The 21,880-nt window shown below is 43.8% G+C and overlaps 1 protein-coding gene across 4 annotated transcripts in view; it reads right to left on the bottom strand.

The window, feature by feature from the left end:
• LOC122541376 overlaps nt 1-21,880 on the bottom strand; it is a 32,918-nt gene that overhangs the window by 8,760 nt on the left and 2,278 nt on the right. For 3 of the 4 annotated variants that reach the window (XM_043678094.1, XM_043678093.1, XM_043678095.1), the window contains exons 2-7: nt 18,210-18,515; nt 13,722-13,985; nt 5,326-5,454; nt 5,093-5,176; nt 2,619-2,744; nt 301-399 (exon numbers count right to left, since the gene is read on the bottom strand). In XM_043678094.1, the coding sequence (XP_043534029.1) occupies nt 301-399; nt 2,619-2,744; nt 5,093-5,176; nt 5,326-5,454; nt 13,722-13,985; nt 18,210-18,515 (1,008 nt within the window). Of the gene's footprint in view, nt 1-300; nt 400-1,655; nt 1,883-2,618; nt 2,745-5,092; nt 5,177-5,325; nt 5,455-13,721; nt 13,986-18,209; nt 18,516-21,880 lie in introns of those variants that run through there. The other variant, XM_043678096.1, reaches the window with a different exon arrangement.

Raw genomic sequence — 21,880 nt, forward strand, 5'->3', positions numbered from 1 at the left:
AGAAGTTTTCGAAGCATCGAATCTTTTACCAGATGAGTCTTTCAGGGGGAATGGCATTAATATTTGAAGCAGACTGTGATACAGGGAAGCGAGGAGAGAGTGAGAATGTGGGGTTTGATTTGGACTGATCTCGCACAGACAGGATGGGCCATATGGTCTCCTACCCTATAAACTTCTCGTGATTGAACACCGTCCCGTGGAAAGCCTGGTAAAAATGACTGCATTATGAGCTCTCCCATCAGACAGTATGGTACATCTGCAGTGAACGTATTGGCTCCAGTTTCACCTTTGAACACTCACCAGCTTCTCTCACTGTGTCCACAATCAGCGAGCACGACAGACAGATCACAACGATTCCACTCGCTGGAGTCACAGAAACCATTTGTATCAGACGGTAAGCTGGCAACAAATCAAACAGAATCAAACAGAGCTCACCCATCACACGCACAACACACCTTCCGATCCGTCTGCCTTGGGAAGGACAGATATTCAAAAAAAAGGTACAAGGACGATTTTCTTGTTTGGGATTTTGGAATCACCCGAATTTAGTGCTAACAGGAAAATTGGACAGGACAAAATGCACCTCACGAGCAGTCTGCCAGATATGCGATCACTTAAAATCAGCAGATAGACAAACAGTGGCCTAATATGGATGTGTGCATCTCTCTCTTCAATTCGCTTTTCCAGGGAAACTCTCACTGTTGCTTTGGCCTCCTGCTGACCTATACCGCCAACCTTGGGCTAATATATTGAACACAGGAAACCGTTAAACCACCAGGTAGTGAAATCTGACAGCAGCAAGTTGATGTTCCAGACAGAGAACCACAGGTTGACCTAACTCATGATTCTAAGTCGGAGCATAAAATTATTGATCGGAGGTTCTAGCACATGGGATGGGCTATTTCCAGCAGAACGTATTTGGAAACACGGAGACACATATTTGTACACTTGATCTGTTCCTTGGGAATAAAATCATCACCTTAGATACCACATTTTGGGTGCCTAGATAATCTACATCAGGGGGCAGGGACATTCTCTGTTGGTTATTTTCACTTTTACCTGGTGAATTCCTGCAATACATGATGGATCAATCTAATTACACAAATGTGGATCCAAAACACATTCAGGACATTTCTATCAGCCTGACCTAACTGGGATTAGTGCATCACTGTTCCACAATTTGTCACAAAACATGCTAATACATAAAAATGTCCATGCGACCCATAAACCCAATTTGACTGTCAAACAAATATCCTGCGCAAAAGCAAACCACACCAGGTTACTTCGGTAGAAATTAAAATGTCTCTAATTATTGTAACACACTTAACTTCAACAGGAAGATTAGATAGAAAATATTGCCCTTTTATTGCAACTTAAATATGCTACTTCAAGTCCCTAGGAGAAAGTGAGGACTGCAGATGCTGGAGATCAGAGCTTAAAAATGTGTTGCTGGAAAAGCGCAGCAGGTCAGGCAGCATCAAAGGAGCAGGAGAATCGAAATTCCTGAAGAAGGGCTTATACCCGAAATGTCGATTCTCCTGCTCCTTGGATGCTGCCTGACCTGCTGCGCTTTTCCAGAACACATTTTTAAGCTACTTCAAGTGCCCTCCCAAATACACATAAACATTCAAACGTGATGAAGAGGACCAAAGATAAATAGTTTAACACATAAACCATGGGTGGAAAAGAATACAGAAAGGACAAACAACATTTCAAAGATCAAATTCCAGACTACAGGGTGGAAGATCTTTACTCTCTCAAATTCCTTTGGTGTTTACAATGGTGAGAAGCCGCTGACTGGCTGGTGATAGTTATTTCTCAATTTGATGGCTGAGCAGGCGAACTTGGGCCTTTTCTTGTAGAATTCTTTCTTCAAAATGTTCTGAGGTTTTTTTGTCTTTTTCCCCAGACGAAAAGAGTGAGAGAGAGAGAGAGAAAAAAAACCATGAGAGAATGCTGTCTCCAGGCTGGATGTTTTTTCTCTCTCTCTCTGGCACTTAAAGCTTCTCAACATTCTGTAGCCCAATGAATCAGAAAGTTAATTCTAGGCAGAATCTCTTTAGCTTGTGCCATTCAGACTCAAATGCCACCTTTGACGCTTCCAAAAGCAATATTGTATGGCACAGCCCAAGAAGGTGCAGCAGTTGTTTTCCTTCTTACAAGTTGCAAACTTCAGGTTTTCAGTTAAAGCATTCCGACTTGCAGTTCAGTTTCCAGTCAAATGAAAAACACGTGGTCTTCTACAGAATGCAGAAAACAGGACGGGAGTACTCACTGTGCAATGTCCTTCCAGTTATTTCAGTCAAAGAGTTTTCTGAAGAAACTGTATCTCTTCCAGCTCCACACCACGAATGCTGGGCACTGCCAACCCACACATTTGTGGTCTTCCTGAATTATCATCCACTTACCATCCAACGTTTTCTGGAGGTCATCAGGTCCAAGTCTGAGCCAATCTATTGAGCAGGCTGCCTCATTAATCTCTACGCTCCCTCCATGCCTGTGAATCCTAATTTCACTAATATTCCCCCCCACGCTCCACTACACAAAGGTTTTGCTATACAAACATGTAGTTGTGCAGATATATGCCATACAGATATGGAGTTTGTACCTGAACTTACGTTTAGCAATGTAGATCTTGCTGAACTTTTTTGTGTTATAGAACATCATGCACCAAGTTGAAGATACGACTCCTGCTAACAGGAGCAATAAAAACATCAAGACGATCACTGTGATTTTGGTAGGCCCTATTCAGGGAAGGAAACGTGAACAAAATTAAATCAATTTGTAAATTAGGGAATAATAACCATTTCCATTTAATTCTCCATTCAAATTAAGAATGTGCAGCGTGCAAATGATTGTCTATGGACACTTTTACAATCAAGGCTAATGCAGAGGTAGAACATTCAGATTGTCAAAAGTATTTTGGTATGGCTCATGATTAAGGTCCCAACACATGGAGTTGGAGAGTGAGTGGCAGAATGGATAAGCATGTTGTTAAACTTTGGAGGAAAAAGGAGACTGCAAGCTGATTGGAAAATACAAGTCTAAACGGACTGCAGTAGCAAAGGGAGTACAGAACCATCAATCATTTACACTAATGACTCGAGTTAATAAGCCCATTGGGTTCCATTTCCAGAGGAAGTCAATTCAAAAATGAAGAGGTTATATCAAGCACATTTTGAATGAAGGGTGAATAACATTTGGAATCACTTCATAAACAATGATAGGGTCACTGGTGAGGGTTCAGAAGTAATTCACAAGAAATACAACCCATGATGTAAAGGTCATAATTATCAGGAAAGTCTGAAGCTTTTTGATAAATGCAATGTTTCCACTGAGAACAAAATCCCTACAATGTGGAAACAGGCCCTTTGACCCAACAAGTCCACACCGACCCTCTGAAGGGTATCCCACCTAAACCCATCAGTCTACATTTTCCCCTGACTAATGCACCTAACCTACACATCCCTGAACACTACGGGCAATTTAGCGCGGCCAATTCACCCTAACCTGCACACCTTTGGATTGCAAGAGGAAACCCAGGGAGAATGTGTGCAAACTCCACACAGACAGTTGCCCGAGGCTGGAATCAAACCAGGGTCCCTAGCACTGTGAGGCAGCGGTGCTAACCACTGAGTCACCGTGTTGCCCTGGGGAGGGGTGGTGTGGGGAGGTGACAAAATTGAAGTCATAAATACAATGTAATGAATAACTCCTGTAGAAATTCAGAGGCAAATTCTTTACCCAAAGAGTATTTGCAATGAGGGGAATTGTGTCAATACAGTTAAAATATGTGAAGGCGAATGGCGAGATTTGACTGAATAAGGTAAAGAAGGTCATGGTGAGGTTTATGTGGAACAAAAATGTGCGAAAGAATCAGCTGGAGCAATGGCTGGAGCCCAGACAAATCACTGAGTACATTACTTACTCAGAGAGACTAATGGAGTGCTTTTACTATTCGGACAATACGGGGAAGGGATCTGCAATTGTGCACCAGACCAGCATTCCTGATTTCACACCACACAAATCCAACAGCCCCTAGGGACAATAATGTACAGTACAGATGCGATAACCCAGCTACTGCTAACACTCACTCAGAAGGGAACAGAAAACGGGCACCTTACTGTTAATTGCCTAATGTCACCCTGCTCAGATGCAGAAAGAAGCTGGATGAGTTTATTCTCAGAGACTCAGATGTTTATAGCACAAAGCAGACCATTCAGCCCAATGTCCTCAGTCCAGTCAAGATCTGACTGCACTAATCAAATTTTCCAATTCTTGGTCCATAGCTCTGGACATTATGTACACTTTTTGATCACAAGCTCACAAACTGGCAATTTCTTTTGGATTTGATTTGATTTATTATTGTGACACATGGATGTAGGTTTGCTCACTGAGCTGGAGGGTTCATTTTCAAATGTTTCGTCACCATACTAGGTAACATCTTCAGTGAGCCTCCGGACAAAGCATTCCTGATGATTCCTGCTTTCTATTTATATGCATATAAATAGAAAGCAGGAACCATCAGCAGTGCTTCGTCTGGAGGCTCACTGAAGATGTTATCTAGTATGGTGATGAAACATCTGAAAATTAACCTTCCAGCTCAGCGAGCAAACCTACATCCAGAACCTCAACCTGAGCTACAAATCTTCTCAAGACTCACTAATTGTGACATGTACCTAGGTACAGTGAAAAGTTTTGTTTGCATGCAGTACAGTCAGATCATGCCGCACAAGGTGCATCAGGGTGATAGAACACAGTGAGGAATACAATCTTGTGGTTGCCGAGAAGGTGCACAAGCCCAAGATCAACATTAAATGCAGCTTTTGAGAGGTCCATTGGGAAGTTTAATAACAGCAGGGAAACAAGCTGTTCGTGAATCTGTTGGGACACATAATTATGCTTTTGCATTTTCTGCCGACGGAAGAGATTGCAACTGGGGTGGGAGGCACAATTTGTGAACGTCAAGTTAGAATCCAGCCAAGATTTACCTCAAGAAACAGACTGCTCTGGAACTGAATCCATCAGAGGTATCTTAGCGTAGAAATACAATTACCAATTAGGAGCAAAGATACGGGAGAACATACTGTACCTTCAGTGTAGATCCAGCAACCAAATGCACCGATAAGAAGAAGGAACTGCAAGATTTGGAGTAGATTTTGATGAAGCTGAAGACCTGAAATTACCAGCAAATTCCAATCAATATTTCTTAAGCAAGTAACGTCCCCACATTGAAATTAAAACTCGATGCAAAGAAGAGGCACATTTAGATGACTCACAGTCTCTATTCTTATGTTAGAACATTTTGAAAACCTTCAACATTACCTTGCTTCTGCTTACTTCTCGTTTTGAGCTCAATGAAGAACTCAATTATTTTACAAATCAAGGTAACAACAGCAGTGACCAGCGCAGCGATGGATAATATCTTTGCGCAGTTGAGTAGCAGTGGAACATCTGAAAGAGAAAATTTATTTTTAGCTCATGCAACTTTGAAAACAATTTACAAATTGCAAACAAGGTCTGCCTTGCCTTAAAATTGAAGTTCTCATTGATTTGCATTGTTATGGACTAGGCCAGACCACTCAGACCATTCTTAAGCAGGCAGCTCAGACTATAACTTTGCAATTTGTTTCAGTAAGTGTACAGTGAAAATTACCTGGTGTAAGTTAGCTAGGTTGACTACTAGATTTTAAAACAGACAAAAAATTATTCACAAAGTTACATAATGAATAAAGAATAACAAACCCCTACAGAACTCAACTGATCCAACTAGACTTAAAGGGAATCCTGAGGGACAGGATGTACATGTATTTGGAAAGCAAGGACTGATTAGGGATAGTCAACATGGCTTTGTGCATGGGAAGTCATGCCTCACAAACTTGATTGAGGTTTTTGAGGAAGTAACAAAGAGGATTGACGAGGGCAGAGTGGTAGATGTGATCTATATGGACTTAAGTGGGCGTTCGACAAGGTTCCCCATGGGAGACTGATTAGCAAGGTTAGATCTCATAGAATACAGGGAGAACTAGCATTTGGATACAGAATTGGCTCAAAGGTAGAAGACAGAGGGTAGTGGTACTTACAAAAGCTTCTTTGACTGAGTGTCGCAAGGATTGGTGCTGGGTCCACTACTTTTCATCATTTATATAAATGATTTGGATGTGAGCATAAGAGGTATATTTAGTAAATTTAGTAAGGATAGTGAAGGTGGTGTTTGGTATGCTTTCCTTTATTGGTCAGAGTATTGAATATAGGAGTTGGGAGGTCATGTTGCGGCTGTACAGGACATTGGTTAGGCCACTGTTGGAATATTGCGTGCAATTCTGGTCTCCTTCCTATTGGAAAGAAGTTGTGAAACTTGAAAGGGTTCAGAAAGGATCTACAAGGATGTTGCCAGGGTTGGAGGATTTGAGCATTAGGGAGAGGCTGAACAGGCTGGGGCTGTTTTCCCTGGAGCGTCAGAGGCTGAAGGGTGACCTTATAGAGGTTTACAAAGTTTTGATTGGCATGGATAGGTAAATAGGCAAAGTCTTTTCCCTGGGGTCAGGGAGTCCAGAACTAGAGGGCATAGGTTTAGGGTGAGAGGGGAAAGATATAAACATGACATATGGGGCAACGTTTTCACACAGAGGGTGGTACGTGTATGGAATGAGCTGCCAGAGGAAGTAGGAAGTGGTGGAGGCTGGTACAATTGCAACATTTAAGAGGCATTTGGATGGGTATATGAATAGGAAGGGTTTGGAGGGGTATAGGACGGGTGCTGATAGGTGGGACTAGATTGGGTTGGGATATCTGGTCGGCATGGATGGGTTGGTCCGATGGGTCTGCTTCCATGCTGTACATCTCTATGTCTCTCTATAGTCCAATACGCAAACTCCCTTCAAAACCCAGTATAAATGGAATACGCTTACAGGTTGAAGTTGAAGGGCAGAAAAGAGACCGAGAGTTTCCACACAGCTCCCTGTTGAACTTTCAACCAGTTCCAGACTGAACTAAAACTGTTCAGCTCAGCTGGAGAGCTGACCACGCCCCTTTCTTTATACAGGTGACTTCTAAAACTTTGGCCTGAAGTCTCATCTGTTTACATATAAACAAAAGGCCTCTCAAAATCCTTTTCATCTCTGTACCAAACCAGACTGATCGGAGCCCGGCCTGGTTTATTACCCCTCTGAAAAAAATCAAGGACAGACAATCCTGGAGCCAAGGAACAGTTTTTAGAAAGGGACTAGCTTTGTGATAGCATGCTGCAAATGGAACACTTCCTAACAGGCCCATTCTGTTTCAATGTGAAATACACACATTTAGATGCAGTGCTACCACAATAACTTACCTTGACTCAATAATCCAGCAGTGCATCATAATGGACCATTGTCTGATCTCCTGTATTGGGCAACCTGCCTGCATTCTGAAGGAGGATCTGAACCTAAGCATTGATCTTCTCCGTTAACATTCGCAGTCGATGCCAGAGGTGTGCATCAAGAAATTGTGGGCTCAATTCTGTTGTTTTATTTTGCTCCTGGGTCATGAGTGCAGAGCTACGACAATTCCCAGCCCTACAAACCCGACCTGTGGAAAAACGCCCAAAATGGTTGGATTTTTGTGCCAAGAGATGGGTGAAAATGGGAGCCGTGCCAGACAACATGAGAAAGAGCTTGGAGGATTCTGGGTGGGGAGGTGCGATGGCTGAAAGTCTGGCCCCGGTGCTCAGGTACTTTGTTTTTTGAAGATGTGAAGATAAAAAGATAAATGAATGCTACCCTCACCCCATCACTCCCCGTCACCACAGCACCACATTGCCAATGTCCCACCTATGCCAACCGATACCAGCTCCATCCACTCCCCATGGCTCTTTGTAACCCTATGCCAAACAGTCATGACAGGCCATGAACATTCCTTACCCTCTTCCCTTAAACCTACCATATAAACTCAGTAAGTATCCAATACGGAGAGACCTCAGGACCAATGATGAGATTGAATAAATTTATTGTGTCAATTGATGTACTGAGAGTCATAGAATTGTACAGCACAGAACCAGACCCTTCGGCTATGCCGACGAGATATTCTAAACAAATCTAGTCCCATTTGCCAGCATTTGACCCATTTCCCTCTAAACCTTACCTATTCATGTACTCATCCCATGTCTTTCAAATGTTGCAACTGTACCTTCATCCACCACTTCCACCAGCAGTTCATTCCACATATGAACCACCCTGTGTGTGAAAAGATTGGCCCTCAGGTCCCTTTTAAATATTTCTCCTTTCATCTTAAAATTATGCCTTCTAGTTTTTAACTCTACTACTCTATGGAAAAAAAAGTCTTTATTATTCATCTCATCTATGCCCCTCATGATTTTATAAATGTCTGCGGTCACTCCTTAACCTCCCATGCTCTAGTGAGACAGACGTTTCTGTGGCCAGCAGCGAAAAATCAGAAAGGTGCGTTGCCTCCCTAGTGCCAGGATCAAGGATATCTCAGAGAGGGTGCAGAATGTTCTCAAAGGGGAAAGGGACCAGCAAGAGGTCATTGGACACATTGTAACCAATGACATAGAAAGTGAAAAGGTTGAGATTATGAAGGGAGATTACAGAAAGGCAGGAATTTTAAAAGGAGGTCCTCGAGAGTAATAATATCTGGATTACTCTCAGTGCTACGATCTAGTGAGGGTCGGAATAGGAGGATAGAGCAAATGAATGCATGGCTGAGGGGGCTGGTGTATGGGAAAAGGGTTCACATTTCTGGATCTTTGGAATCTCTTCTGGGGTAGAAGTGATTTGTATAAGAAGGACGGATTGCACCTGAATTGGATAATATATTGGCAGGGAAATTTGCTAGAGCTGCTCAGAAGGATTTAAACTATTAAGGTGATGGGTGGGACCCAGTGAAATAGTGAGGAAAGAGATCAATCGGAGACTGGTACAGTTGAGAACAGAAGCAAGTCAAATGGTCAGGGCAGGCAGGGACAAAGCAAAGTACAAAATAGGACTAATAAATTAAACTGCATTTATTTCAATGGAAGAGGCCTAACAGGGAAGGCAGGTGAACTCAGGGCATAGTTAGGAACATGGGACTGGGATATAATAGCAATAACAGAAACATGGCTCAGGGATGGGCAGGACTGGCAGCTTAATGTTCCAGGATACAAATGCTACAGGAAGGAAAGAAAGGGAGGCAAGAGAGGAGGGGGAGTGGCATTTTTGATAAGGGATAGCATCACAGCTGTGCTGAGGGAGGATATTCCCGGAAATACATCCAGGGACATTATTTGGGTAGAACTGAGAAATATGAAGGGGATGATCATCTTATTGGGATTGTATTATAGAACCCCTTATTGTCAGAGGGAAATTGAGAAACAAATTTGTAAGGAGATCTCAGCTATCTGTAAGAATAATAGGGTGGTTGTTGTAGGGACTTTTAACTTTCCAAACATAGACTGGGACTGCCATAGTGTTAAGGGTTTAGATGGAGAGGAATTTGTTAAACATGTACAAGAACATTTTCTGATTCAGTATGTGAATGTACCAAGGAGAGAAGGTGCCAAACTTGAGAAATAACTTGGGACAGGTGACTGAGGTGTCAGTGGGGGAGCACTTTGGGGCCAGAGACCATGATTGGAGAAAGGCCAATTTTGACAGTATTAGGCAAAAACTTTCAAAAGCTGATTGGGAGCAGATGTTCGCAGGTAAAGGGACGGCTGGAAAATGGGAAGTCTTCAGAAATGAGATGAAAGTCCAGAGAAAGTATATTCCTTTCAGGGTGAAAGGAAAGGCTGGTAGGTATAGGGAATGCTGGATGGCTAAAGAAATTGAGGGTTTGGTTAAGAAAAAGAAGGAAGCATATGTCAGGTATAGACAGGATAGATCGAGTGTATCCTTAGAAGAGTATAAAGGCAGTAAGCATATATTTAAACGAGAAATCAGGAGGGCAAAAAGGGGACATGAGATAGCTTTGGCAAATAGAGTTAAGGAGAATCCAAAGGGTTTTTACAAATATAGTAAGGACAAAAGGTTAACTAGGGAGAGAATAGGGTCCCTCAAAGATCAGCAAAGCGGCCTTTGTGTGGAGCCACATGAGATGGGGGAGAAACTAAACGAGTATTTTGCATCAGTGTTTACTGTGGAAAAGGACATGTAAGATATAGAATGTGCGGATGTAGATGGTGACATCTTGAAAAATATCCATATTACAGAGGAGGAAGTGCTGGATGTCTTGAAAACATAAAAGTGGATAAATCCCCAGAACCTGATCAGGGAAGTGATTGCTGGGCCTCTTACTGAGATATTTGTATCATCAATAATCACAGGTGAGATGCCGGAAGACTGGAGGTTGGCAAACGTGTTTGAGAAAGGTGGTAAGGACAAGCCAGGGAATTGTAGACTGGTGAGCCTGAAGTTGGTGGTGGGCAAGTTGTTGGAGGGAATCCTGAGGGACAGGAAGCACATGTATTTGGAAAGACAAGAACTGATTAAGGATAGTCAACATGGCTTTGTGCGTGGGAAATCATGTCTCACAAACTTGATTGTGTTTTTTGAAGAAGTAACAAAGAGGATTGATGAGGGCAGAGTGGTAGACATGATCTGTGTGGACTTCAGGGTAAGACATTCAACAAGGTTTCCCATGGGAGACTGGTTAGCAAGGTAATATCTCATGGTATACAGGGAGAACTAGCCATTTGGATGCAGAACTGTCTCTAAAGGTAGAAGCCGGAGGGTGGTGGTGGAGGGTTGTTTTTCAGACTGGAGGCCTGTGACCAGTGGAGTGCCACAATGATCGGTGCTGGGCCCTCTACTTTTCACCATTTATATAAATGATTTGCATGTGAGCTTAAGAGGTAGAGTTAGTAAGTTTGCAGATGACACAAAAATTGGAGGTGTAGTGGACAGCAAAGAAAATTATCTCAGATTACAATGGGATCTTGATCAGATGGGCCAATGGGCTGAGGAGTAGCAGATGGAGTTTAATTTAGATAAATGCAAGGTACGACATTTACGGAAAGTAAATCTTAGCAGGACTTATACACTGAATGCTAAGTTCTTAGGGCGTATTGATGAACAAAGAGACCTTGGAGTGCAGGTTCATCGCTCCTTGAAAGTGGAGTCGCAGGTAGATAGGATAGTGAAGAAGGTGTTTGGTATGCTTTCATTTATTGGTCAGAGTATTGAGTACAGGAGTTGGGTGATCTTGTTGCAGCTGTACAGGACATTGGTTAGGCCACCTTTGGAATATTGTGTGCAATTCTGGTCTCCTTCCTATTGGAAAGATGTTGTGAAACTTGAAAGGGTTCAAAAAAGATTTACAAGGATGTTGCCAAGGTTGGAGGATTTGAGCTGTAGGGAGAAGTTGAATAGGCTGGGGCTGTTTTCCCTGGAACATCAGAGGCTGAGGGGTGACCTTATAGAGGTTTATAAAATCATGAGGAGCATGGATAGAGTAACTTTTCCCTGGGGTGGGCAAGCCCAGAACTAGAGGGCATAGGTTTAGGTTGAGAGGGGAAAGATATAAAAGGGACCTAAGGGGCAACTCTTTCACGCAGAAGATGGTGCGTGTGTGGAAGAAGCTGCCAGAGGAAGTGGTAGAGACTAGTGCAATTACAGCATTTAAGAGGCATTTGGACAGGTATATGATTAGGAAGGGTTTGGAGGGATATGGGCCGGGTGCTGGCAGGTGGCACTAGATTGGTTTGGGGATATCTCGTCGGCATGGATGGGTTGGACCGAAGGGTCTGTTTTCGTGCTGTACATCTCTATGACTATGACTCTAGCCACTCCCTCATAACTCAAACCCTCCAGTCCCCTCTTCCTTGTAAATCTTTTCTGCACCCTTTCCAATTTAATAATATCCTGCCTAGAACAGGCTGATTAGAATTGTACACAGTGCTCCAAACGTGGTATCGGCAACATCCTGTACAACTGCAATATGACATGCCAACTCTTATACGTAACAGTCTGAGCAATGAAAACAAGTGTGCCCAAACGTCTTCTTCACCACTTTGTCAACCTGTGACGCAATTCCCAAGGAACTATGTACTTGAACACCTGGGTCCCTGTTTGACAATACTACACAGGCCTCTATCATTAACTGTGTAAGCCCTGTTCTTGTTCATCGTACTAATACCTCACATTTTCAAATTAAACTTACCGTGTTTTTAAAAATTAATTTGTTGAATACATAATGCTCAGTGAATTTAACTCTCGTTCATCGCTTATAAACACAATTCATACTCCAGCTTCAAAAGTCTGGAACTACTTTGAACTGTCAATCAGATGTTGAGCAGAACAGCACCCCACTCTGATAATGAGTATCAGTGAAATCAGTCATGGAGTACTACTCTCGTGATGATAGCCTAGAGCTTATATCCACAGACAGGGTGAAACATGAGCATTTTTAAAGAGGACTGCAGGTTGTTTATTTCAACTATTTAAAGGCCAGGAGATCAAAGTGACAGATTGGCAGCTAGTTTGACAGTTCACTTGCCCTTCATCCTGTGAAAATATTGTGGGTCTCTTGCCCCTCATCCTGTTAAATATCTTGCCTGTTCCTTTGGCAGCTCCACTGAGTTCAAGTACTTGTTACACACATTCAGGTCTGCTCTAACAACCTTGAAGAGCTTTTCCCTTTTGTGCACCTTACCTTTTCGAAAATAAACTCTGACCTTCTCCCAATATCCAAAAAACTTGATACCCCTGAAAAAGGAGACCCTACTACTCTGAAGAACTGCAAGCCTCCATTCTACTCACTTCTCCAGGCATGAGAATATACAATGCTTCTGCTTCTCCATCTTTAGCAACCAAGAGTCATAAAGCATGGAACCAGACTCGTCAGTCCAACAGTCCATGACGACCATAATCCCAAACTAAACTGGTCTCGCCTGCCTGCCTCTGGCCTATGTCATTGCAAACATTTCCTATTCATGTCTTTTAAATGTTAGAACTCCAGCATCCACCACTTCCTCTGGGAGTTCATTCCACACACGAACCACGAACCAATTGCCACAATCTCTTTGTTCTTTTAAAAATCTTTCTCCTCTCACCTTACGGTGGCTCGGTGGTTAGCACTGGTGCCGCACAGCGCCAGGGACCCGGGTTCAATTCCTGCCTCGGGCAACTGTCTGTGTGGAGTTTGCACGTTCTCCTGTGTCTGTGTGGGTTTCCTCCGGGTGCTCCGGTTTCCTCCCACAGTCCAAAGATGTGTAGGTTAGGTGAATTGGCCATGCTAAATTGCCCGTAGCATTAGGTGCATTAGTCAGGGATAAATGTAGGGGAATGGATCTGGGTGAGTTGTTCTTTGGAGGGTCGGTGTGGACTTGTTCGGCCGAAGGGCCTGTTTCCACACTGTAGGGAATCTTTCTATCTATCTATCTATCTAATCTTAGAATCCCCCACACTTGGGAAAGAACACCTGCTATTCATCTTATCCGTAGCCCTCATGAAATTTATAAAACTCTCTCGACTTCCCACGCTCCAGTGAAAGATGTCTCAGTCTGTCCAGCCTCTCCTTCTAACTCAAACCCCTCATTCCCAGCAACCCCTGGGAAATCTTTCCTGAATCCTTTCCAGCTTGATAATATCCTTCCTATAACAGTGTGACCAGAACTGGACCCAGTACTGCAGAAGGGGCCTCACCTGTACCACCTCATCATGAAATCCCAACATTCAAAGGTAGCCTGTTCAGGCTGAGTGCAAAGCATGGCAGTGAAATGGAACCGATTGCCAGGTGTGACTCACCGTGTAAAATAAGAGAATGTGCATTGCTGTTCTTGCTTAACATATTTTCCACGATGCAGGAGTAGATCCCACAGTCTGTTTCGGTGGCTTTAACAATGATCAGCTTGCTGTTGTTCTGCACCAACTGATAATGTTGGCTATTCTTTATCACATCAGGACCTTTCTTCCACAGAATGGAACTTGCTTTCCCTGCAGCCACTAGACAGATCAGCTCAACAGCGGAATCCACACAGGTAGCTTTGATCAAAGGTTCTGGTATTGGTTCTGTGGCAGAGAATAAATAGTCAGGTAAATAGGTCTGAGCATGAAGTGCTATGGGCCTGAACAGACTCCCTCAGAATATTTTAAGAAGGTAGCCCAGACCCTAATCTTTCATTTTAAAGGCAAACGTATTGGACCTGGTCCAGGTGCAATGCAACCAATCAAACTACTCAAATATTAAGCAAAACACAATTTATTTAAACACTACAGTTAAAATTTAAACAAACTTAACTCGATTGGAAAACTTACCAGAATAATAGATACAGTAACTGTTGGTAATTGACTGTTCCAATACAGTAACATCCCATAAGCACACTCCCGTGGCAAAAAGGCAAACTCAGACACAGGTTCTCACATGCAGTTCTCCACTCCAGGAGGAAATAAACATCGAGAGAGATTTCAGAGAGAATAGCAGCCAGGAGACATACACTCAAGCTTCCAACTCTGTTGTGACCCCAATAGCTTCTGCTTAAAGCTACACCCAGAAATCCTGATCTTTAAGAGCTGACCACAGCCATTCAGGCTGTTAGAAAAAGAAAATTCCAAGTCCCCACAAGCTGTTTACTCAAGTGGTTCTGGTAGAGTATTTGTAACCTCTGTCTGACAATTAAGAACATTTTCTTGTACATACTTAACAAATTCTGCTCCATCCATGCCCTTAACATGATGGCAGTCCCAGTCAATGTTTCAATTAAGTCACCTAGGGCTCTTCTAAACTCCAGAGAACACAGGCCTAGCCTCTTGAGCTATTCCTTATAAGACAATCCTCACCCTCCAGGTATTTTACCTGCTGGTGAAATATTCAACACCCTACCTGATGGAGGAGCGCTTAATCGCTTATCTCAGCAGCAGGAATCTGATTTTATGCCGCTCACAAGACTAATTTTACACTTTACTTTGTTCTGTCGATGCGGCGAGACTGGAAAATCCCACACTCATAATCCCATCAAAGTCTGTACACCTCCAACATCACCCTGCTGTGTCCCTACTTCTGCTGAAATTCTCACACCGTTTCTCCCCTCACCCACCCTCAATAGGGTGGGGAGGTGGTAGCCCAATGTTAGGGTAACTACTGTATGACCTCCAACCCCAGTTTATTATTCTGAGGGATGTAGCATTGAATCCACTGTGATAGATGAGGAAATTGGAATTCAATTTCTGTCCTAAAATCTGGAATTAAATGACAATCATGTCATTCCCCGCCCCCGTCAGTTGCTTTAAAACTATCTAGTTAGCTAATGTCCTTCAGGAAAGGAAATCTGCCATCCTTACCAGGTCTGGCCTACATGTGGCTCCAAACCCACAGCAATGTGGCTGACTCTTAATTGTCCTGTGGGCAATTAGAGATAGACAATAACCGTTGGCCTGGTGAGCAATGCCCACATCCCATGAATGAATTTGAAAAGAAAACTTCACTATTCCAATTCTCTCCTGGTTAGTCTCCCAACTTCCATCCTTCAACTCATCTAAACCTCTGCTGTTCCCATCCTATCCAGTACCAAGAACCATCACACATCATCCCAATCCTTGCTGGCTGAATTGGCTCTTTAACTCGCGGTGTTGTGGACTGCTTAAGAGCCTCAGAGTTCTCAAATGGGTGCTCCAGGGGCCATGTGATGTGTCCACCATATTACCAGAATGTGAGAAAGGCTGAGGAAATGGCACAGTGGCTCAGTGGCTAGCACACCTGCCTCACAGCGCCAGGGACCCAGGTTCAAATCCACCCTCAGTCGACTTCCTGTGTGGAGTTTGCACATTCTCCCAGTGTCTGCATGGGTTTGCTCCAGTTTCCTCCATAGTCACAAAGATGTGGTTTAGAGGGATATGGGCCAAGTGCTGGCAAATGGAACTAGATTAATTTAAGATATCTGATCGACATGGAACGAGGGTGTTTCCATGCTGTACATCCCTATGACTCTATGTGCAGGTTTGGTGTTAAATGGCCCATTGCTTCCAGGGATGTATAGGTTAGGTAGATTAGCCATGTGAAATGTGGAGTTATCGGGATAGGGTAGAGGGTGGGTCTGGGTAGGATGCTTGTGGGAAGGTCAGTGTGGACTCTATGGGCCAAATGGCCTGTTTCATACTGTAGAGATTCTGTGTAAGTGGCGGGCACTGCGTTTTATGTGGAATATGCTGGTGGACAGCCATCACTGCCCTCATGTAGGACTGAAGGATCCCCCCCACTGCAGTTCCACCTTCTCTTCTATCAGCCTGATGCCAGATCGCAAACACCGACCATCACTGCTCCCTAGTCCATCGGCTGGATTCGGGAATAATCCCAACCAGGTCTCCACTGGAGGCCACTGTGACTGCAGCACGTAAGTCGAAACATTTACTGGAATCTTTCATTGTAAAACAGGACCAGAGGAACTGTCTGAATCCTTCCAAATCCTTACGGCCTCTTCTACTGAGCTCATCAGTAACATTTTTCAGATCCATTAAATCAAGGCCTGATCTAAAAATAGTAAATGTGACATTCATTCTTAATCCTGTCCAATCCACACACCCCAATTCCAACACACTCCCCTCGCTCTGATTTACGAAACAGTTCACCACTACAGTAAAGAAGATGTTGCTGTGTATCGACGGTTTGAGTTGTAAAGAAAAGCTGGGAATTTTTTCAGTGGAACGCAGGAGGTGACCTCATAGAAGTATATAAAATCATGAGGGGTACAGGTAGGATTAATGGTGAACGTCTTTTCCCCAGGATTGGGGGAGGTTTCAAGACAAGGGGGCACATTTTTAAGGTAGGAGGAGAGAGATTTAAAAAGACACGAGGTTGGCCCGCGTGCGGAATGAACTTCCTGAGGCTGTGGTGGATGCGGACACAGTTATAACGTTTAAAGGACATTTGGTTCAGCAAATGAAAAGGAAATGTTTGGGTGGATAAGGGCTAGGAGCAGGCAGATGGGACTAGTTTAGTTTGGGATTATGTTCAGCATGGACTGGTTGGACTAAGGGTCTGTTTCTGTGCTGTATGACTCTACAACTTCATACCATGCATCGCACTTCCCTCAGAGTTGTGAACCTGTGAAATTCTCTCCCACAGGAAGCTGTTGGGGTCAGTTTGTTAGATATATTCAAGACATGGCCCTTGTGGCTAAAGGGATCAAGGGGGTTTGCAGAGAGAGAGAAAAAGATAGAGAGAGAGTGAGAGAGAGACAGACAGACAAGAGACAGAGAGAGAGACAGACAGAGGGACACAGAGACAGAGACAGATACCAAGAGAGACACAGAGAGAGAGAGAGAGAGACAGAGAGAGAGAGACAGACAGACAGACAGAGACACAGAGAGAGAGAGAGACACATACACACATACAGAAATAGAGAGACAAAGAGAGACAGAAAATAGACAGAGACAGAGAGAGAGGGAGGACCAGTGTTGGTTTAATCTGAGGGTCACCAGGCTACAGAGAGGAATGAGGTCAAGAACATGGGACCTACACAATGAAGTCACACTGTTAGCATCATTCTGCACCTAAAACAGCCACCCAGCCAACTGAGCTAACCAACCACCTTACCAATATAGGTCCGTAATGCAGAGTGTTGCCAATGGCATGGGTTCATTCCCATTTGGAGTTGAGGTCATGTGAAGATCCCACCTACTCAACCTTACCCCTTCCCTAAGGTGTGGTGACCCTCAGGTTATACTCACCACAAGTCATCCCTCTCTCAATGAGACAGAATGGCCTCTGGGACTATGATACTGAGTAGAGCAACAAAGATAGATCACAAATCCCACAGAATTCCTTAATTCAGATACAGCATGACAACAGAAGCTGAAGGTCAATTTCTGTCATTTGTTTCTTCCATTCTGATCAGTAGTTTCTGTTTCATCTTGCTTGATGGGACAGTCCGGAACAAGATGGATTAACATAAAAAAACTAGAGCTGGACCATCTTACACAGAAATCATTCAAGTATTCCCCCCCCCTCGCAATACCACCACAGGAAGAACAGTGGAATTGACTGCCGGGAGGTCATGGTTGCTGGGGTCAGTGAAAATTGTCACAACCGAGGTCAATGTTTTTCCAACTGGGTAATGGAACTGGCAGAATAGGTCAATGGAAGCCAGGTACAGGTGAACCATGGAATGACAGAATGGATTAGAGGGGCTGAATGAACTATTCCTGTTCCAATTCTGTGGCAGTGTTGTCAAGTTGTAAACTGTTCGAGATTTGAAATGTGCATCATTTTCAAAGAGATGAAAAATTGAAATCACTTACCAATGAGTTTCAGATCCATACTCCTCTTCCAGTTACTACCCACAGTGACGGTATAAACCCCTTGGTCACTGGGTTTCAGATTGGTCAACGTCACTGATCCATTGGCTGCATTAAAATGTAAACGGGATTTGAAGGCCTCATTTGGTTTTACTATTGGGAAATTTGGAACGTAATCCAGAATAGTGACAAGTTTTCCATCGCTGCCGGTGAACGTCCATTCAACCTGACTGTTGCTGAGATTAGCTCCGTGTCCAGGATCCAGTAAAACTGATGAACCAATGGCAGCCAACACATCGCCCCCTCCAGCTGATTGACATGAAAAGTAAAAACAAATGTAATCCATTAACATGTGACAGTGAAGCACTGGAAATCAGGAACAATTCTGAAGGAAAATTGTACAGTTTGCCATCAGATGTCTGGAGACTACAAGCCATTCAGAAACCGTTTACAGCAATTGAGGTAATCCTTGAAATACAGGCAATGGAGGACATTTAAACAGGCAACTTATCCACAACAAACTCCAGACGATCTGTTTCTGCTATTAATAATTGTGATAAATGCCAGTCCTAACATCAGAGACAACTCCCCAGTGTCTCTTCAGAATGGTACCATGGGACCTTCACATTCAGCTGAGGGCACATGGGACATGTACCGAGCATCTCATCTGAAAGGCATCACCTGCGACACTTCAGTCCTGCCTCAGGAAGAAGTGAGCAAAGATAGAAGTTGGCGGCAAGGAATGGCTGAGAGAGAGGGGGAGAGGGAGAGGAAGAGCTCCGAGGCCAGGTCAGGACAGGAACAGAAAGAGTCCCGAGCAGAGCAGAGGTGGTACATGGAAAGGGCCCAGAGAGAGGTGGATATTAACAAAAGGTCGAGAATGAAGACAACAGAGAGGAAGAGACCAAAGCTAAGAGGATGGAAAAATAACCCACAGAGAAAGGGCCCAGAGGGAAGTGGGGAAGAGAAAAATGCCAGAGGGAAGCTCCACCACGTGGCACAGTCAGGAACAAATTTTGCCCATGAACTGACATCAATCTGCCTTTTAAATTAACAAATCCTTCAAAGTTCCAATGAAACATTCCCTCTGCTCTTCTTAAGATTGGGAGCCAACCTTAGGTCAAGAAAAGAAGATCGGCTTCGGAGGTTAGTTACTTGGATGATCATCGTTGCAGTTCTGGAGAACCTGCTACTCTCTTCCCTCTTGAGTTTGAGTACCTTGCAAGAAAGATATCTCTGGTTCTTCAGTGGCCAGATGTGCTTCTGGGAGGTGAACCAAGTCTCAGTGCCTTATAGAAGGGGGTGCTGAGAGAAACAGGGATGTTGCTAAAACCTTTGCCCTACTATGAAGAACTGAAGAGGCACAACACCTCTGTCCATATGGAGGAAGATTCTCTCATGAAACCTCCTGAACCATATCCCACTCAACAGCAAAGACATACATCCAGAGATTCAATCATCCACCTACATAAATAATCTTTGTCGAATGATACATCCAAGTAAAGTCTGAAGTAATGTAAAGAGCTCAACATGCTTTTATCCGATCTGTTAAAGGGCTTTGACTCCATCAATCATGGAACCCTTGGGAAAGTCCTCCAAAGACTTGAATGTCAACCAAAAGCTACTTTAGATTCAGGATGATATGATGAGACAGGGGACGTCTTGAGGCACAATGAGTAATGTTCTTTCCTCTGATCCAGAAACTCTGGGTGTGAGTCCAGTTCCAGGATTTGGTGGCCATGGATGGTGCATTCACAACAGGCTGAGGTTCTACTTGACTATGACACAAAACAGAATATTGGGTCAAGCTAATTACTGTGATATACTTGGATTGTCAAGTATTTCTCACTAAAGGTGTACTAAATAAGGCTCACAGAGGTTGCGGGGTGGGGGAAGGAGGGTAAGTAACATGTATTTTTTAATTATTCCTGGGATCTGGGTATTGCTGGCTAGGCCACCATTTATTGCTCATCCCTAATTGCCCAGAGGGCAGTTAGAAGTCAACCATATTGTTGTGGGCCAGACCAGGTAAGGAAGGCAGTTCCTTTCCCTGAAGGACATTATTGAACTGGATAGAGTTTTTCTGACAATTGGCAAAGTCATCGTCAGACTCTTAATTCCAGATTGTTATTAAATTCAATTTGAGTCTGGATGCAAGCCCAAATCTCCAGGATATTACCTGGATTTCTGGATTAATAGTCCACTGGTAATACCACTAAACCATTGCTTCCCCAATGGTTGGTCAGGATCACCAATGGAACCTCCACAAAGTCTATCAAAATGAAACTAGGGCCGAGCGCCAATTCTAAGAACTTTGAGAAAATTATCCTTTCACTCAGCATTGGAAAACTGAAGTCCTCTTTAAACCAGCACCCAGAGCTAATGAACTGTTCCTGACAATTAAGGTCAATGATCCCTGCACTTTGCCAGACCCTTTGAATCTGCAAGATGGGCAGTCTAACAGCACCATCTTCTCCCAAACCAATTGCCGGGCATCCTGGCACTAATCAGTCAAAACCCATTCTGGTGGGAGGTCCCTGTTACTTGGACACCTGACACTAGACCCCTGAGCAACGTAGAAGTTGATGCCAGCAGGACAATAGCAGAAACACTTTAAAGGACACCCTGAGAAGTATCACTGAAAAGATTAAACATCGCCATTCAACTCAGGATGGATCTTGGCTTGTGATGAGCCAAAATGGAGAAGGTTCATTCAGGAAGGCACCGAACACACTGAAATACTTCAGGTAGCAGGACAGGTCACCGAGTCACAGAGCTGTAGAGCATGGAAACAGACTCTTCGGTCCAACTCATTCATGCTGACTGGATATCCCAAATTAACCTAGTCCCATTTACCAACATTTGGCCTATATCCTGCTAAACTCTCCCTAAACCTGTAGCCGTACCAGCCTCCACCTCTTCATCTAGCAGCTCATTCCATGCATGGACGGGTCGGTGTTTGTGCAGTGTGTCCAGGAAGCTTTTCTAATTCAGTATGTAGATTGTCCGACCAGAGGGGAGGCCATATTGGATTTGGTACTTGGTAACGAACCGGGACAAGTGATGGGCTTGTTAGTGGGTGAGCATTTTGGTGATGGTGACCACAATTCTGTGACTTTCACCTTGGTTATGGAGAGATATAGGTGCTTGCAGCAGGGCAGGTTTTACAATTGGGGGAAGGGGGAATGCGATGCTGCAAGATAGGATCTGAGGAGCATAAATTGGGAGCATAGGCTGTCAGGGAAGGATGTCGTTGAAGTGTGGAACTTTTTCAAGGAACAGATATGACGTCTCCTTGATATGTATGAACCTATCAGGCAGGAAAGAGATGGTCGTGTGAGGGAACCTTGGTTGACAAGGGAGGTTGAATGTCTTATAAGGAGGAAGAAGGAGGCTTACATAAGGTTGAGGAAACAAGGTTCAGACAGAGCGTTGGAGGGATACAGGATAGCCAGGAGGGAGCTGAAGAAAGGGATTAGGAGAGCTAAGAGAGAGCATGAAAAATCTTTGGCAGGTAGGATCAAGGTTAACCCCTTTTATGCCTTTTATGCGTGTGTGGAAATCATGAGAATGACGAGAACGAGGATAGGTCCGATCAAGGACAGTAGTGGGAGACTGTGTATTGAGTCGGAAGAGATAGGAGAGGTCTTGAATGAGTACTTTTCTCCAGTATT

The sequence above is a fragment of the Chiloscyllium plagiosum genome, chromosome 37, assembly GCF_004010195.1.
Source record: "Chiloscyllium plagiosum isolate BGI_BamShark_2017 chromosome 37, ASM401019v2, whole genome shotgun sequence".
Taxonomy (NCBI): domain Eukaryota; kingdom Metazoa; phylum Chordata; class Chondrichthyes; order Orectolobiformes; family Hemiscylliidae; genus Chiloscyllium; species Chiloscyllium plagiosum.